At 43.5% G+C, this 18,316-nt stretch overlaps 1 protein-coding gene across 4 annotated transcripts in view; it reads right to left on the bottom strand.

Moving 5' to 3' along the window:
• LOC126297852 (uncharacterized) overlaps positions 1-18,316 on the bottom strand; it is a 447,299-nt gene that overhangs the window by 95,303 nt on the left and 333,680 nt on the right. For 2 of the 4 annotated variants that reach the window (XM_049989115.1, XM_049989117.1), the window contains exon 9: positions 8,211-8,309. The exons of the other annotated variants lie outside the window; for them this stretch is intronic. In XM_049989115.1, coding sequence (XP_049845072.1) covers positions 8,211-8,309 — 99 coding nt within the window. The remainder of the gene's footprint in view (positions 1-8,210; positions 8,310-18,316) is intronic. 4 annotated transcript variants of the gene reach the window in all.

Below are 18,316 nucleotides of genomic sequence, written 5' to 3'. Positions count from 1 at the left end.
TTAATCAAGATCGTTTATTGACTCCTGGAGATGCTATCTATTGAGGGCTGTCGTCAGCGTGCCTCTCCTCAGCTGATCTAGTACAAACGGCGACCCGCAGTCCCCGCCAAATGGAGAGGGACGATTACTCCACACCGGCGGCGACCGATCGCACTGAAACTTTAAACACTCGCCTTGCCTATTCACACCTCAGAAAACGCGCACGTGGGTAAGTGACACTTCCGTAACTTGCGTGTGAAGGCACCATCTGCCTGTAACTAAACTTGCAACACGAAAACACCGTTTCAGCACAGTGCCGATGTCAAGACACAACTGATACGACGGCCATCTTGTCACATGTAATGGTAGTGATGTTGGACGCTGAGTTCTGGAGCAAAGTCGACGTTCAAACTCATCCCAAAGGTGATCCATTGGTCTCAGGTCGAGACTCTGGGCAGGCCAATCCATTTCAAGAATGTTGTTGGCCACAACCCATTGCCTCACACATGCTGCTATACGTTTGGGAACATTGTTCAAATTGTTCAAATGTGTGTGAATTCCTAAGGGACCGAACTGCTGAGGTCATCGGTCCCTAGACCTACACGCTACTAAAATTAACTTACGCTAAGAACAACACACACACCCATGCCAGAGGGAGGACTCGAACCTCTGGCAGGAGGGGCCGCGCAATCCGCGACAAGGCGCCTCAAACCGCGCGGCCACTCCCCGCGGCTACGTACTGTCAAGCTGGTACAAACAAGCATCGTCTTCGGACGATTCCTCTACTTCATGCAGTACACAAGGCTGTAATATATATATAGTTAAGGTACGGGGGTGTTTTGCTTGGGGTGGTGGTGCTTTGGTTGTTTTCTTAAATGCAATAAGGTGCCCACAACCAAAGCACCACCACCCCAAGCAAAACACCCCCGTACCTTAACAACACCTCCCCGGAACTTCACTGCTGACAGTACTCATGATGGCAGGTGTGAGGTAATGGACGAGTTGTGGCGCTCTTAAAATATTTTAAGTTCGTGGCCGCACGGGCCGCTCGGCAATCCGGTGCCCGGCCCCGGCAGCAACCACGTGGTGCCCGACGTTAGCTGAGCTGGAGGGACCACGTGGCTGGGAGATGGCGGACTTTGTGAAACCTTAATGGCAGACATTTTATAGTTCATATAGAAATTAATAGTAGCCACAGGAATCATGATACTTCAAAAAGAAACATGTACATTACCATTATTTGCATGACGATTCTGATGGTGTAATCAGATTTCAAGATCTTCATTAGTTTGAAGTGTAATATCTGAATGTAAATTGTACAAGTAACACGCAACAACGAATTTCCAAACCCTAAACGGTTCAACCGATTTTGGCGATCGACATGTCTTTAGAAAGCTATTAGTGTAAACCAGAATTGGCATAAATTACAGGTACGTAATTTGAATAGTACATGAGTTATTGGAGGTCAAAGTGGCCGATGACTATCGATCGCGACAGGCCATAAGTACTCCATAGTTACACGAAAAAACGGTAGCAGCATGCTTATAAATATATTTATTCATCTATGTCTTTGTTTATATTCTATATGTACTATTCATGAAGAAATTGGTCAATTATTTACTGTGTTTTAGAAAGGACAGAGACATTAGGCTACTGGCTTACTTCTGTTCTATTCCTTTGATATATGTTTATTTAATTTGTTTATGTATTTAATAATGTGTGTTAGAGCGTGTTTATGGTTCAGCCGTAGAAAAAGTTTATTTAATTTCCGGTTATTTCAATGTAAATCCAGTATTTCGAACGTGTTTCATTACGTTTGTAAGTGTGCGTTGGCGTGGAGAAATGGCGGGAGCGCTGTAGCCAATCACAGCACTCATCAATGAGGAGACTGTATGGAAGTGGGGGAGTTCGGAACAGTACGGGTGAGAGCACAGGAGACGAAAGTCCTCGACAGTACAGCGCGACGGATGCACGGTCGCGGAAGAGACTGGGAAAATGGAGCAGTTTGCACGTGGTCGCAGCTGATACAAATATTTCTTAGTGCCGGCTAGTGCACTTGTGAGATTTCCGTGGCTTCTGCAGTGAAGACGTAGTATGCGTTTAGAAGTGAATGTCTCGCGAGCTATGTTGTTCATAACTAATTACGTTATGTAGGAATCTATTGTTTCCCTGTTAGTCAATTTATATTTTATTTAATTGTTGGACCATCGACACTAATAAGAGTTTTACACTAATAAAGGGCATTCTTAAAGGTACTTCTGCTATCGTACTCATCATTCAAAGTCGTTAAAATAGTACCTGCATAATATATTTAATTGCAATCTTTCATTTATAAATGTCCATATTACGTTCAAAATTCGCAATTATCGAGTGATAGAAACCTTCGACCATTCGATTCATGTGTATATTCATATTGTATACTGTAGACTGGGATCGGTTAGTAGGACATGTCCTGAGGCATCAAGGGATCACAAATTTAGCATTGGAGGGCAGCGTGGAGGGTAAAAATCGTAGAGGGAGACCACTAAGCAGATTCAGAAGGATTTAGGTTGCAGTAGGTACTGGGAGATGAAGAAGCTAGCACAGGACAGAGTAGCATGGAGAGCTGCATCAAACCAGTCTCAGGACTGAAGACAACAACAACAACGAACAACTGTAGACTCAGCATTGCTTGGCTTGTAATGCAGCAGCTACGTATCCCAGCCCCTAGACAACGAAACCAGCCACAACTTTCAATATTTCATCTCTGAGTCTGAGGGTACGTAGTTGATGGCCACACCATCATTTCATTATTGTTTTGAAAGCCCACACAGGTAATGTTATCCAGGGCATTCCCCAAAACGAAACCTTTCCGTTCATCACTCCAAATCACTCGTTTCCACTGTCCAGGTGCGTCGCTTTAGACCAGCTCAAGCGTCGGTTAGCATAGACTAATGAAATGTGTGGCTTTGGATGAGCTGTTGGACCACTGAATCCCAGATTTTCTAACACTTTACACACATTCATTGTTTTAGTTGGACTGCTAAGAGCACTTTGGAAGCCACGAGTGTCTTCTTCCGTAGTATTCACGCGATTTTTTACAATCCCCACCCTCCCCGCCTCGGTTCGATGATCTCTGTCGGTCAGTACATGAGGTTTGTGCGGTCTTGGATTAGCTATGGTTCTTCCTTCGCTTTTCTACTCCACAACCACATCACCAACAGTCGAGGGGGCAGTTTCTGAAGGGCTGAAATGTTCGCGAATGTGTTTGTTGCTAAGTTGACATCCAATGACGAGAACTCTCCTCACCGACCCACTCTGCTGTTACTATTTCTGTACTGTCAACTCCTTTTATACTGGTGGTCCACCTCTCTCCACTTTACATTGTGGTGTTCGGACAGTGTAGACTGATGTAATAGTTTCAGTCTCGAAAAGGGCTATTGCTGGTAGAAATAGGGGATAGTAAAAGATACGAAAAAAATGTTGATGTTTTATTTCTGCGTCCAACGGAATTGAAACGTAGCTGTCTCATTTCCGAAGACTGAGAAATAGCTCATGACCTTCATGTCCCATGTCAAAATAATTAATTAAAAAAAAACTTCGAAGACAAATCATATTAATTCTTTGATTGAATTCGAAACAAGCCTTCTATGAAAGTCTACATCAGCTTTTGGAAGGTTGTCACTTGTGTAAGGTAATCAATTGACATTACTTTCAGAAAAATATAGGGCGCGTTCAGTAAGTAACCCATCACTCTTTTTTATTCAATTTCGGTTGAAAAAAAGGCGGTATTTGTTGTGGGACATCCTGGAAAAATCCAATTGCAGCCCCTATAGTTGCATGAAGTTACGATGGGTGGCGGCGCTACAGGTAGCCTCTCAAATATGCTACCAGGGAAGCACAAGTGTGTAACGTCTTACCTATGAGCTAGGTACAACGAATAGCGGTGAATACGATTATTTTGTCTGATCTTCCAGCGAGAGATCTCTCTAAAAAATAAGATATCACATAACTTATGATTAATTTAGTAAACATCAATATACTAAAATAATAGCCTCGAGCGTTTGAACACGACCGCTGCTCCACGACGGGAAACGCAAAAAGCAGCGCTGCCAGATGAAGTAAAGTATGAAAACCTGCGCCGCACGACGGCGAGAAAAACGTTAGGCAGCGCCGGCATTAACGTCTAAAATATAAGTGCAGTTACTGTTATTAATCAATAAATGACATGCACACACAGATAAAACAACAAAACTTCGTCAGGCAAATACAGTATCACAATTTTAGGTCGCTGAATGTGGCAGCAATTTGAAATAGAGAACAACTGACACGAAGTGTATCGAATGGTGCAGATTTTAATGATCAGTACTTGGGGGCTACCGGTCAACATATTACAATCTTTCTATAGCTACTCTACTGGGGGCTCATAAAAATATGTGGGTTACCAATTAATAAAAACATCGATACATATGCGACCGGATATCCCAGCCCCAATATCACTATTGCTCCTTACGCAAAAATGTTCGACGGCCTTTGCTCTATATGATTCATTCATATAATGAATGTTTACACATTTAAATTAGGTATTCTCAAAATGCTCTGACAGAACAATGTATAAACCTTATTTTCCGAAAGTGGTATTTTAGAAACCGGCTTTATTACTCATGGATGGATGAAACTTCAAATTTTATGTTCTAACAAAAGTTTTCATTTGTCAAAATTAATTAATGATGGTGCCGTATTTTACAAAATTTAATATCATTACAAAACTCGATTATAAAATTTTCAAGAACGTTAATTACATATCAATTTTCATATGAGAAGCATTTTTTGCATATCATCGTTTCAAAGATACTCTCTCCAAACTTATAACCCAAAATTATCTTTCGGGATGTAATTTATACCTCAAAAATGATATTGGACACAAACAAAAAAATACCTATTGCATTATTTTGCCCCCTTTACACACCTGAAAAGTTTCATCACGATCGTTTAATCGTTTACTGACGCTTGGGAATGTAATCTAGTCAGAGCTGTGATCCGCGTGCCTCTCCTGAGCTGATCTAGTACAAACACCGACTCGCACTCCCCACCGAACGGAGGGGGACGATTCCTCCACACTGGCGGCGACCGATCGCACTGAAACTTCAAACACTCGCCGTGCCTATTTACACCTCACACATCGCGCACGTGGATAAGTGACACTTCCACTACTTGCGTGTGGAGGCACCATCTGCCAATAACGACGCTTGCGACACGAAAACAACATTTCAACACAGTGCCGATCTCAAGACACAACTGATACGACGGCCATCTTGTCACATGTAAAGGTAGCGCTGTTGAACGCTGAGCACTGTAGCAAAGTCGACGTTGAAACTCATCGCAGAGGTGATCCATTGGTCTCATGTCGAGACTCTGGGCAGGCCAATCCATTTCAGAAATGTTGTTCACCGCAAACGACTGCGTCACAGATCCTGATTTATGATTGGGCGCATTGTCTCGCAGATAAAAAAAAAACATTTTCTTCGGACTATTTGTCTACTGCAGTTCACGAGGCTGTAAAACGCATATATATATCCTTCTATGTTTAGCTTTTTCTTAAGTGTAATAAGGGGACCACAACCACACAATGGAAAACAACCTCATATCTTAAATACCTCCTCCGAACTTCACTGCTGGCACTACACATGATGGCAGGTAACATTATCAAGGGAATTTCCTCAAACCCAACACTACCAACAGATTGCCCAGGGTATAGCACCGTTCATCACTCCAAATCACTCTTTTTCCACAGTCATAACCCACTCTCCAGGTGCATTGCTTTACACCAGCTCAACCGTCGCTTAGCACAGACTAATGAAATGAGTGGCTTATGAGGAGTTCTTCGAGCACTGAATCCCAAATTTTGTAACTCCCTTCGCATAGTCATTGTTCTAGTTGGGCTGCTTAGAGCACTTTTCTTCCCTATATTTGACGCGATTTTTTACAACCCCCACCCCCAGTCCCCCCGACAATGCTCGACGGTCTCTGTAAGTCAATACAAGAGGTCAAGAAGTCTGTGCGGTCTTGGATTAGCTGTGGTCGTTCCTTCGCGTTTCCACTTCGCATTTACATCACCAACAGTCGAACTGCGCAGCTTTTGAAGGGTTGAAATGTTCCCAATTGATTTGTTCCTATACTGTTAACAAACTATTTCAACTCCTTTTATACTGGCGATCCGCCTCTCGTGGCTCTATAACCTTCAGGCCAAAAGTAAAAATTAACAAATAACAAAAACCTTAAAAGACAAGTCATGTCAATACTCTGATCGAATCCAAGACAAGCCTTCGATGAAATCTTACATCAGATTTTGGAAGGTTGTCACATCTGCAATGTGACCAATTGACATTACTTTCAGAAAAATACGACGCGTCGTTCAATAAATAACGCAACCCTTTTTTCGGTCAATTTCGGTTTAAAAAATTCGGAATTTGTTGTGGGACAATTATGGAAAATTGCTGCTTCATCCCCAATGGTTCCATGAAGTTCCCATAAGTGGCGACTCTATAGGAAGCATTCAAAATGGTGTCTGCATCGAATTGCGTACCAAACAGAGAAAAGTCCTTGAGTGTCCTTTGGTGGAAAACTAGACCATCGCAGATGTTCACAGGCGCTTGCAGAATCTGTACTCAGACACGGCAGTGAACAAAAGATGGTGAATGGTTGTGCGAGGCATCTGCCATCGGCTGCATACAGCTGTGACTGCTGCAATGTTGGAACGTGCGACACTCTCATTCTAGGTGATCGAGAGATCACAATCCAACACCTCGCTGCTCAAATGGACGTCTGTGTTGGTAGTGCTGACACACTCGTCCACTAGTTGTGGTAGTCAAAGGTGCGTGCCCGCTGCGTTCCTCGCCACCTAGCAGAAGAACATGAAGAGCTACGGAGGGCCATCTGTACTGAATTCCTTGCGCATTATGAGGCGATCGTATCAATTTTTTGTCGAATATCGTCACAGGCAATGAAACATGGTTTCATCTCTTCGAACCGGGAACAACACGGCAATCCGTGGAACGGCGCCATACCATATCTTCTCCGAAGAAAAAGTTCAAAGCCGCACCCTTAGCCGGTAAAGTCATGGCGACGGTTTTCTAGGATCCTGAAGGGGTTATTCTGTTTGATGTCTTCCCTCACGGTGTAAAGATCAACACTGAAGTGTGTTGCGCTACCGTCAGGAAACTAAAGAAACGACTTCACTGTGTCCGTCGCCACAAAAATGCAAACGAACTTCTCCTTCTCCACGAGAACGCAGGGCTTCACACAAGTCTGCCCACGCAAGAGGAGCTCACAAAACTTCATTGGACCGTTCATCAACCCAACAGTACGTATCTCGCACTTTCCGAATTCGACCTGTTTGGCCCAATTCCACGGGAGGCATTACGTGGATGATGGGAGATTATTGATGCAGCAAGACTTTGGCTCTACCCGTCGAGTGGTAACGACAAGGACATGTAGGCCCATCCAGTAAAGTAAGGTCGTTGCATTGGACGGGGATTATGTTGGAAAACAGGTTTTTGTAGCCAAAAGAGTAGGGAACAACTTCTGTGTTACTTGGTGGAATACTTGTTACTCGCGAGATTATATTACTGGAATAACTGCTTCACCGAAGAAGATCAAAACGTGGTTCCTATGTTCAACAGTCGCACAGCTGCGAAAATGACAGTTATAGAAGTAACACCTGTGAATTACGTCCCATCGGAATTTCTGCGACTAAGATGACATCCGGCGAAAGTTCACCGCTACTGCTGCAGCTCTTGGAAGGTGAATCTCCCACAGCCTGTAATAGTGCAGACAATTTATCTTGACAAATGTCCATATAATGACTCATTTCACTCTTCTACAAAATTCAAACAACTGCCTGTATTCAGCTGTTAATATGGTGTATTGGAATCCTGAATAAAACCAATCTGCTTTCAAAAAAAAAAATGTTTGCATTATTTATTGTACGCCCGTCATATGATAGTTAGCATCTTCGATTTCCTTTGTTGTATGGATCCTTGCATTAAACTTTCGCTAAAAGAGTCCGCAGACCGATGACATATCTTCCCCGTGCTTGTAAGTTAAACATCAAGTTATGCCAAATGTGGATGGTAACTACTGGGAAAGGGAAAACTTTCCATAGAAGTTAGAATCGTAACAGCTAAAGGCAAATGTACACGATTTGTTTACAAACACTAGCACTTGCAGTGATCCCATTCAGAGTAACTCACCCGTACATTACGTCCCGTCGGAATTTCTGCGACTAAGATGACATCGGGAGAAAGTTCATCTCTACTGCTGCTGCTTCTGGAAGCTGAATCACCCACGGCCTGTAATAGTGCAGACAATTTATCTTGACAAATGTCCATGTAATGACTCATTTCGCTCTTCTACAAAATTCAAACAACTGCTTGTATTCAGCTGTGACGTCCTTAAGAAAATCACGTAGGCTGCTACCTGGAAATGGTAGACTCGTTTAGTAGATTTGTGGTTAACGACATGGACTTGTTTGAAGCGCATATCACTATCCAGTCGGCGCACACAAAACAGACGAACGACCATTAACGTACATTTTCAATAGGCTTCGTCAAGGTCTCACGGTCGTCAATTGCCCACCACGGGTCTCGAAATCCAATTCGATGCCTTCTCTCCTTCCAAGCAACTTCTCTGTTACTTGGTGGAATATCTGCTTCACCGAAGAAGATCAAAACATGCTTCCTATGTTCAACAGTCGCACAGCTGCGAAAATGACAATTATATAAGTAACATGATTTTTTGATATTAAATCTGTGTCACGTGGCAGCGTTAACTCGTCTGTCCTTATATAGTGCAGTAAGGGATACTTGGATACCTCAGATATCTCCAATCGGAGGCCAGCGACACAAATACTACACGGAAAGTTACTATATTGGTCAGTTGGTCGGGGCCGGAGTAACACTGCATCTTTTACTTACGTACTTGCATTTACTTTATGCAGCTTTCTGAACGCATTTAGTGAACTCTAGAGTGTTTCAACTTCTTCCCACATGCATACTGAATACATGTAGCACAAAAAAACACAAACTGTGTTTGATAAGTTCGATAAATTCATTGAATTCATCTGTTTGCGAAAGACAAAACGCATAAAAAGACAACAACAAAATAGTTTGCGAATTGTGGAAAGGGGCATGTACGAGCCCAGATAACTGTCTAAGTCAAGCTCGATAACAACGCTTTTAGAACAAGTGCGTTTCGTAATTTCAAGGTCGCTATGTAACCTGATACATATCACTTGTAAAGATGAGGATACCCCCTTCCGATGCTCATACCTGTAGACCAATTGTACGAAATAAAAATGGCAGGAAAATGAATGCCACCCATCTACTCCCGAGATCACTTTCAAGGTCACACCACACTTCCACTGATCTAGGCCAACATGATAACTTCAAAATGGCGGTATAAGTCTCCCCATCCCCCAACCCCTCCTCACCCACTTCTCTCTCAGTGCCACTGCGTGAGTTCTGTCATTCGAAGGATGTACACTATAATGAAAGGATCATAATGAAGTGCCAGCAGCAAAGTTATACTACGCAAAAAATGGCGGTAAATATTATCTTAACTTAAGATCATAAATTACACAAGACACTTAGACATTACAAAGTGTCAATAAACAACTGCGGAAAATTCGAAGCTGGGCGTCAGTAGTGGGGTAAGGGGGCTCCTAGGACAATTCTGATATCAAATTGATTCGCGGATGACGACATGGTTTTTCCCCAGGCACCACATGGATCCCTTTCCCCTTCCCCCACCAGGCATTGGAGGAAATTTCGAATTTTGGTGGGAAATTTAAAAAATGACGACAATGTCAAAAATGGGGGGAATTTCTTTTCCCAGGGTTGTGCTGACGTCACACCCCATCCCCTCCCCAGAAACTGGCGCGAATTTCAAATTTGGGTAGGAATTTTTTTCTCTGCTCACGTGACCAGAATTGGTGGGAGAGATTCAGTCTATGCTTAGCTGTCATTGAGGAAGCATCGTGATATGTTTGATCAACGAGATGAATGTGAAGGGTAGAGTGGCTTTCAATAGTCTTAGCATATGTACGCATTCGAGGGTGGACTGTAGCCACAGTTTACTACACGGGGGATAGACAGATATGATAATGCAAGAGTGTAGGAGAAATAAGCAGAAGAATTCGGTTCAGCAGATTGTGGCAATGCAGAGGGATGGAACCAAGACGTATGTTGCAACCGATACATGCTCATATACATCAGCAAACTGCCAACATATTCCTTATGAAACATTCACTCTTCTAAAATGGAACACATGGGCATCTGATGCTAATTCGCTTCGGTGGAAGCATGTTCGTATGTGTAATATATACGACTGAAGAGCGTCAACTGCTATCCCCACCCACTTCCCCCTCCGTCAACCCATCCTCTCATCCCATCATCATTCGTTTGCCATCCCCGGTGCTGCGCGGAATGCGTTCTATCGAAGAGGTGCTGGTGTCTCACCAGCCATGTTGCCTGTAAGCATACAGCCAACGACTGCGCCCATAGCCTCCTACATCCAGAATGGAAAAGAGTTATATTAGACGAGTGCCTGAAGAAGAATAGGAATACGTTCCAGCAGATAATGGCTATGCAGCAGAATGGTATCAAGACGCATTCTGCGGGTCATGCAGACTTGCGCTGTTGTTATAACTACTTGCTATTTTTTAAATTCACAGTCAGTTTTCCACCTCTCAAGAGACGTCTGCCTCCGACCCAGAGGATCACGCAACTGGTGTAGCCACTAGAGATGCTTGAAATTGGCAGTAGCCAATAGAAACGCAGCATCTGAACACATCGGGGATATAGCGCTGGCCCAGGATCTCTGCAGCCTCAGCTGCATGTCACGCAGCATGAAGCACCAGCCTAGATCGCCCGGCGCTGCCAAACCACATCAGCAGAGTAGGAAGACGCCGCTGAAGAGTAAGTACCCCTTGCTTAATATCTGTTTAGTGTCGTTGTGAGAAAGATGAATTCCTTGTGCTGCTATTATCGATCATAACAGTTTTTCTTCTTTGCTCATCAGGGCGTACGGCGTACTCCAGCCTGTCGGGAGCCGCAGCAGCGGCAGCACCCTGGGATCCAATCACGCAGCTGGTCAGCCTGTTGGAGCAGGACAATGAGCCGTTATTGTTTGCTGAAGACGCCCAGCCATTCCCTGACTCGTAGAACTGCACCGGGGTTCCTAAACAGCATGACGCAGTTCGGTATTGCACCCTACCTTACGCGCTATCACGTAATATTCCAGTGATGCTGCATGGACAAAGCGAGGATGGAGTGAATGAGAAGATAGCAATTACGCCCTGTGCACCACTACTGTTTGCTTCAGTGTATAACTTAAATGCTAGTGATTCGAAGCGTTTACAAATTGGTATACAGTGTTGTTTTTCCCCTGTGTACAAACTCTAGGGATTGATCGATAAGAGGATATGGAACAAATAGGTCTAATGAACTTAAGTCTGGACAGGCATGGTTTCCATGCTGGAGACCATTTGTGACATTGTTACAAGGACTGAAGTCTAATAAGCACTGTACCATGCAGCCACAGTTACAGTATGCATGGCTTCATCCTAAAGGTTGGTACTGTTCCTCGTACGTCATGCCCCAGCTTCATCTCCTGCCATAGTAATTGGCATTGGCAATGTTGTGTCTGATTCACTTCTCTTGCTAACTCACCTTGTAGTGGACGTGATACAGCGTTGTACACAATGGTTCCGTATTCGAATTTACAGCTTCCTGACATGAGGTTTATTTACGAAAAAACAAATGCAGGATGTATACGCGGATAAGTAAAAAAAATTCCCAGATTTTTCCTGGATTTCCAGGTTAAAAAACTACAGATTTTTCCCGAGTGAAAATACACTTTTCCGTGTTAGGTAGCATTACACTTTCCCTCGGTACTGTAATACTTGGCTCTGAGCACTATGGGACTTAACGTCTGAGGTCATCAGTCCCCTAGAACTTAGAACTAGTTAAACCTAACTAACCTAAGGACATCACACACATCCATGCCTGAGGCAGGATTCGAACCTGCGACCGAAGCGGTCTCGCGGTTCCAGACTCCAGCTCCTAGAACCGCTCGGCCACTTCGGCCCGCTACTGTAATACTTATCAATCCTTTGAATGGTTAAGGTTTCTTACACCGGCGTCGAACTTTCCAGCGCTTAAGAAAAGAAAAACACGTTTCCGAAAGATCTCTGATATGCAGAAACATGTCCGCTGCATATTTTCGTTATAGTATACGCTACTATTGTCGTATTACGAAAGTATAAATTCGAATTCCACTAAAAACAGGACATTCCTTTCAGAAGCATTGAAATCGAGTAGCGATGCGGTTTTTTAAGCCAGTCATAGCTCATGTCACGTGATCCCTCCAGCCGATGACAGCACAGATTCAGAGCACAGGGCACGTGATATAGTCAGCAAATAGCAATACCACTCTTAAGTAGCGCGAACACACAAATAGGAAACGTGAATGATTTAAACTAATATACATGGTGTAGCTACAAGAAAAGCTAAGCTTTCTCATATACTATTGGTCTCTACGATTAATAAGCTAGAAGAAAAGCTAAGCTTTCACATATAATATTGGTCTTTCTTTGCGAGTGTTACACTACAACAAACAAATCAAAAAAATGTTCCAGTAAAATTTTAATAATGACATAAACGTCTGGTTTTGTGGGCTCGTAATTCTTCCAAGTCGCCGGTCCCCAAAGCGTTAAGTTTTAAATGAGAGTCAAACGCTCTATGATTTAATAAATTCATCGCACAGTCTCACACGTAACATAATTCATCTTGCGTGTAAGGAAATTAAAAGTAATGCTTTTCAAATTCGCAATATTTTCCTGCTACCCGCTGTAAACAGGTTCGTTTCAGCAGTTGCCAGAGAGCGCCAGAAGCCAGCCGTTACTGCGCTTAAGCAGCTCCGATGACGCCGTAAGCCCGTACGTTCGTACGTATAAAGCATTAAAACGTCTTACATTACGGCATAAAAGAAATAGGACATCAGGAGATACTCCAAGAGCATAGGAACTTCGTTAACCATACTAAAAGGCATAATTCGGCTTAAAGTGCAAGTTCCTATGTCCAGATTCACAATGAAGTAGGCTCCAACCTGATATTAAGCTTTCCAGTGTGGTTTTCGTGATGCAGATTTTCGTAAAATACCACTACTATATTATCTCATGTTGTCTTCTTTATTACGGCATAATGCCGTTATGTGCCAGAAGATGAAAACGTGCACTTGAAATTCAGCGAACAGTTGAAACTAGCCAATAGTGTGGAACGAAACACTTCGTTTCAAATAAATTGATTGCCTCTGCGGGAAAGATTAGCAAGCCAACAAAAATAACTTCATTGTTCGGCAAGGCGATTAATGCTTGTCTGCCAAAAACATGGAACTAAGAAAACTGAAACTAATAACACGTTCGGTCAGACTGTCTCAATCGACGTTTGCTCCAGGTCCCGACCAGTGACTCTACTCCCAAAGTGACGGTCACTTCTTTATCAGACAGCTAGGCCACAGCCATACGCAGCCCTGACGCGTCACTTCAGGAAGGGCCTGTTCTCCCCCCCCCTCTCCGGCACTTCTCACTGAATGACGGTGCGGCCGCCGCCTCCCCGGCACTATCTCCTCCGACGGCTACGAGACCACCAACTCTCCAGATAGGCAGTTTCATAGAACACCTGGTCTACTGAACCTTATTTTCCTAAGACCCACAAAAACTGTAAATTATTTGCTTAAAGATCTGGAAATGTATCGCGAAATATTGCATTTGACTGATATGCAAAAGAATGCAAAAAGCTGAAGCAATATGAGATACAAATCCATTATAAAACCTATATTGGATAGTGAAAAAGAAGCAGCGGTGATGGTATTGATATTCAGCATAAAAGAGTGAGCAGTCGACTCCCGCAGTATACATATTACGGCGACCACAATAAGCTAATAGATCGGCTACGACTGCTTGTGGCAACAGAGTTCGAAATACAGTACGCAATCGTATTAAAATTCTTGATCCATGCAAACAGCAATTTAATGTAGGTGATTTAGTATGTGTTTTAAAACACAAGAAAGCATTTGAGATGTTATACATGCCACTCTGGTCAACCGAGATATTCACAGTCTACAAAGTGCAGAGAACGGAATCTAGAACCTACCTCTTAAAGGTCAGCAGTAGTACTGAAATTTCAGGATGCTTCCACACACAAGAGCTACAGAAGAGCTCGGAACCAGAGGTGCATCCCGTGAACAGCTGGATCGACGCCAGCGATTTGCTATATAACGCCATGCGCAGACCACAACCACCTCAGTAGCATAACATGCCTGATAGGATATGCATTAAAGGAGGACGTGGTATTCTCGACAAACTACCAGTCAAGTTACACATTCCTCGATATAACTCCTGTGGGCCTGGAACAAAACATCAAAAATGATTGGCGGTGATAAGGGGATAAATCTGCTCAACGAAGTGTGCATGGAATATGCAGCAAATAAAGATCGTCACACTGCAGATCGAATCTCAACTGATAAAGATTAGACAATGCGTGTGATTAGGGATATTGATGCAGGTCATCGCATTGCACCATTTTCAGTTGAAAAAACTACGCACGGCAAAGTTAAGTTGGGCTTGGATGTGAAAAAGTTCAGCCAAGTTATGAGCGCTGCATGTCGGGCGCTAAGCAAGAAGAAGACAACCAAAGGGTGCATGAAAAACTGCATCCTAACAGCGATGTATGAAGCTGAAAGCGCCCTGAAGCAGAGAGTAGGGAGAAAAAGAAGATCGATTAAACCACCCACGCTTCTACCAATGTCCAAGACGTCAGGTAGAATAACCCCCTTCCTTATTCCTCCCATAGGCGGGCCCTTGGTAGTAGGTTCACTGGCTGGGGGTGCTGATGCTGTTGCCAGCGCAGTCAAGATTGCATAACACTCCCAGGAGCAAATGCAGGACGCAGAGAGACATAACCGCATGATGGGGAGAGTAGCCACTGGGAAAGGACTGTACTTGAAACCGTACAAAATAGGACTAGGTCTCTTCATAAGAAAAAGCCCATTAGCAGACCCACCAGACAGTTCGCTTACAAATAAAGATCTGTTTAAGTTTGTTAAAAAGAAATTAAACATTCCGAGATTCCGAAGTGTGTTTATGCGGAATACATACCGAAGACTATGTGGAAATCTGGACCATGCGTAACTGTGAATCTAGATATAGCAGGAGGACCTGCCAGTCACTGGGTGGCATATGTTAAAAAAAGAAATACAAATTACGTCTACTATTTCGACTCATTCGGTGACCTGCAACCTCCTGAAGAATTAGAAAGATACTTCACTGTCAGAAGACATGTATTCTGTAATTTCCGACACTACGAAGACTTTAATACATTCCTGTGTGGTCATCTATGCATCGTGTTCCTTCTGGCATTTACAAATGGTATATAAGGAGGGCCGTTAAGCATCCTTCACGAGTTGATGTTTAGAAGCAATGTCGTACACTCTGACTTTAAAAGAATGATTGTCTCTATTATATGCAAATTACAGTGAAGCGCCAAAGAAACTGGTATAGGCATGCATATGTTAATACAGAGATATGTAAACAGGCACAATACGGCGCTGCGTTCGGCAACGCCTATTAAGATGACAAGTGCCTGGCGCAGTTGGCAGATAGGTTACTGCTGCCACAATGGCAGGTTATCAAGATTTAAGTGAGTTTGAACGTGGTGGTATAGTCCGCGTACGAGTAATGGGGCACAGCGTCTCCAAGGTAGCGATGAAGTGGGGGTTTTCCAGTACGACCAAATCACGAGTGTACCGTGAATATTACGAATTCGGTAAAGCATCAGATATCTGATATTGCTGTGGCCGGAAAAAAATCTTGCAAGAACAGGACCAACAACGACTGAAGAGAAGTGTTCAACGTGACAGAAGTGCAGATATCAATGATGGGCTATCAACACGTGTCAGCGTGCGAACCATTCAACAAAACATCATCGATATGGACTTTCGGAGCTTAAGGTCCACTTGTGTACCCTTGATGATTGCACGACATAAAGATTTACGCCTAGCCAAGTTCGTCAACACCAACTATGGACTTTTGCTGACTGGAAGCATGTCTCGTCAGACGAGTCTCGGTTCAAATTGTATCGAGCGGATGGGCATACACGGGAATGGAGACAACCTCATGAGTTCATTGACCCTGTATGTCAGCAGGGGACTGTTCAAACTGGTAAAGGTTCTGTAATGGTGTGGGGCGTGTGGAGTGATATGGGACCCTTGCTATGTCTAGATACGACTCTGACAGGTGACACGTACGTAAGCATCCTGTTTGATCACCTGCGTCCATTCATGTCCATTGTGCATTCCGACGGACTTGGGCAATTCCAGCAGGCCAATGCGACACCCCACACGTGAAGAATTCCTAAAGAGTGGCTCCAGGAACAATCTTCTGAGTTTAAACACTTCCGCTGGCCACCAAACTCCCAACACATGAACATTATTAAGCATTTTTGGGATGCCTTGCAACGTGATGTTCAGAAGAGATCTCCATCCCACCGTACTCTTACGGATCTATGGAAAGCCCTGCAGAGTTCATGGTGTCAATTCCCTCCATCACTACTTTAGACATTAGTCGAGTCCATGCCACATCATGTTGAGGCACTTCTGCGTGCTCGTGGGGGCCCCAAACGATATTAGGCAGGTGCACCAGTTTGTTTGGCTCTGCAGTGCACTTCCCACCAATCGATTTAAGTATTGGAGACTGGAGTGTCACACTGATTGGACAGGTGATATTGACGATGTAAACGAAATTTTAAAACAGCCTGGAAAGGGATTGAGCTCCGAACAATTATCAGCACACTTAAATCTGAAATAAGGACGGTGAATGCATCGACTGATTTTAAGCAGAAAGGTTCAACAGGCCGACTGTTGGGTTTCATGAACGGGAAGGTTTTGAAGACGGGCCCTAGTAAATTTTACAAATCTGATCAGACAATGGATATTCTCCCTGTCAGCACAATCCGTGTTGAGTGTAACATTGCTATTAACTCGTATCTCAACGACAGATTGATGCATTTAGTTTACGGATTTTTCCCATCAGCTGGTACAGGGTATAAAATTGCTCAGACTCCTACCAACGCTACATACCTTCCAGTGGTAGTTCAGACATTGGACTACCTGGAGCGGTGTATTGTGAATCAGAATAACCAACCTGTTGATTTTCGTGGTGAGGAAATAATTGTGTGACTACATCTAAGACGGTATGAACATAAGGAATAAAATGAGTGCACAAAGCACGGAGCCCAGCACTTCGAAGCAGAACCGCATGGAGATAACATGCGCGATCTACGAGGTAGGCTTCAAACTCGCAATGACGTCGTTACTCATTGCTGTTCCAGAAAATATGATGTGAACTTAATGGGGCAGGAATTAATTGTAGTACTCGTAATGTAGGCATAGCATCAACCTCTGAATGATTTAGAAAATGCACGATGGTTCATGGTCGAACCTGTGGGCAGAACAACAGAGGAGCACCGCCGATTTACTACTTGCATACCTCTAAAAATGCTTATGAGGTTCTTTGAAGAAATGTAGCGAATTATTATGAATTCTAGACAGGAACTTATTCTGGTACGGAGTCCAATGGAGAGGAACTTGTACATTCAAGGAGCTCAAGAGGAGAAACAGATCATCGTCAATAAACACACATTACTGTGTCAGATGAGAAGCATTTGAAATTTTAAAAGCTCTGAATACCAGTACATATCTTGCATTAACTTCCTGCTCGCGGGAGCTTTTTGAGTATCCAGCGGTACCCACAGCAAGCAGGGAAACATGGGCTGTTAAAACTTCCATGCAGCTGGAGACACAAAGATTCACCATACTTGTGTTTCAGACCAACAGAAGGGGGAACTTAGCAAATGATTCCACCGTATTTGACAACTGTAATTTAACTAATGCCAGAGTCTACCTGAATTCAGAATTCTATCCATTTGACAATTTACTGCTACTGGGCGGCCAGGATGTATACGATCTAGCATTTGAAATGTATGCAAGGGTCTGTGATTCTTACCATGAAGGTGTTGAAGAGGGAGGATGCCTACTCAGTCCACGGAAATTCAAGAAGCTGGCACCAATCATCGCAACAGACTGTTGTAAGGAGAATGAGATAATTAAATGAGGGCCAATACATATACGAATCGAATTTCAATCCTCATCAAATTTCCCAGAACACATTGCAGTGTACGCTCTAGTTCTCCACGACAGTGTGATTAATTATTGCCACTTACTTACTGGTGTTATGCAGTAT

This window comes from Schistocerca gregaria, chromosome X (assembly GCF_023897955.1).
Source record: "Schistocerca gregaria isolate iqSchGreg1 chromosome X, iqSchGreg1.2, whole genome shotgun sequence".
Lineage (NCBI taxonomy): Eukaryota > Metazoa > Arthropoda > Insecta > Orthoptera > Acrididae > Schistocerca > Schistocerca gregaria.
Note: the sequence above shows the minus strand (reverse complement) of the source record. Positions and strands in the feature narration are given on the sequence as shown.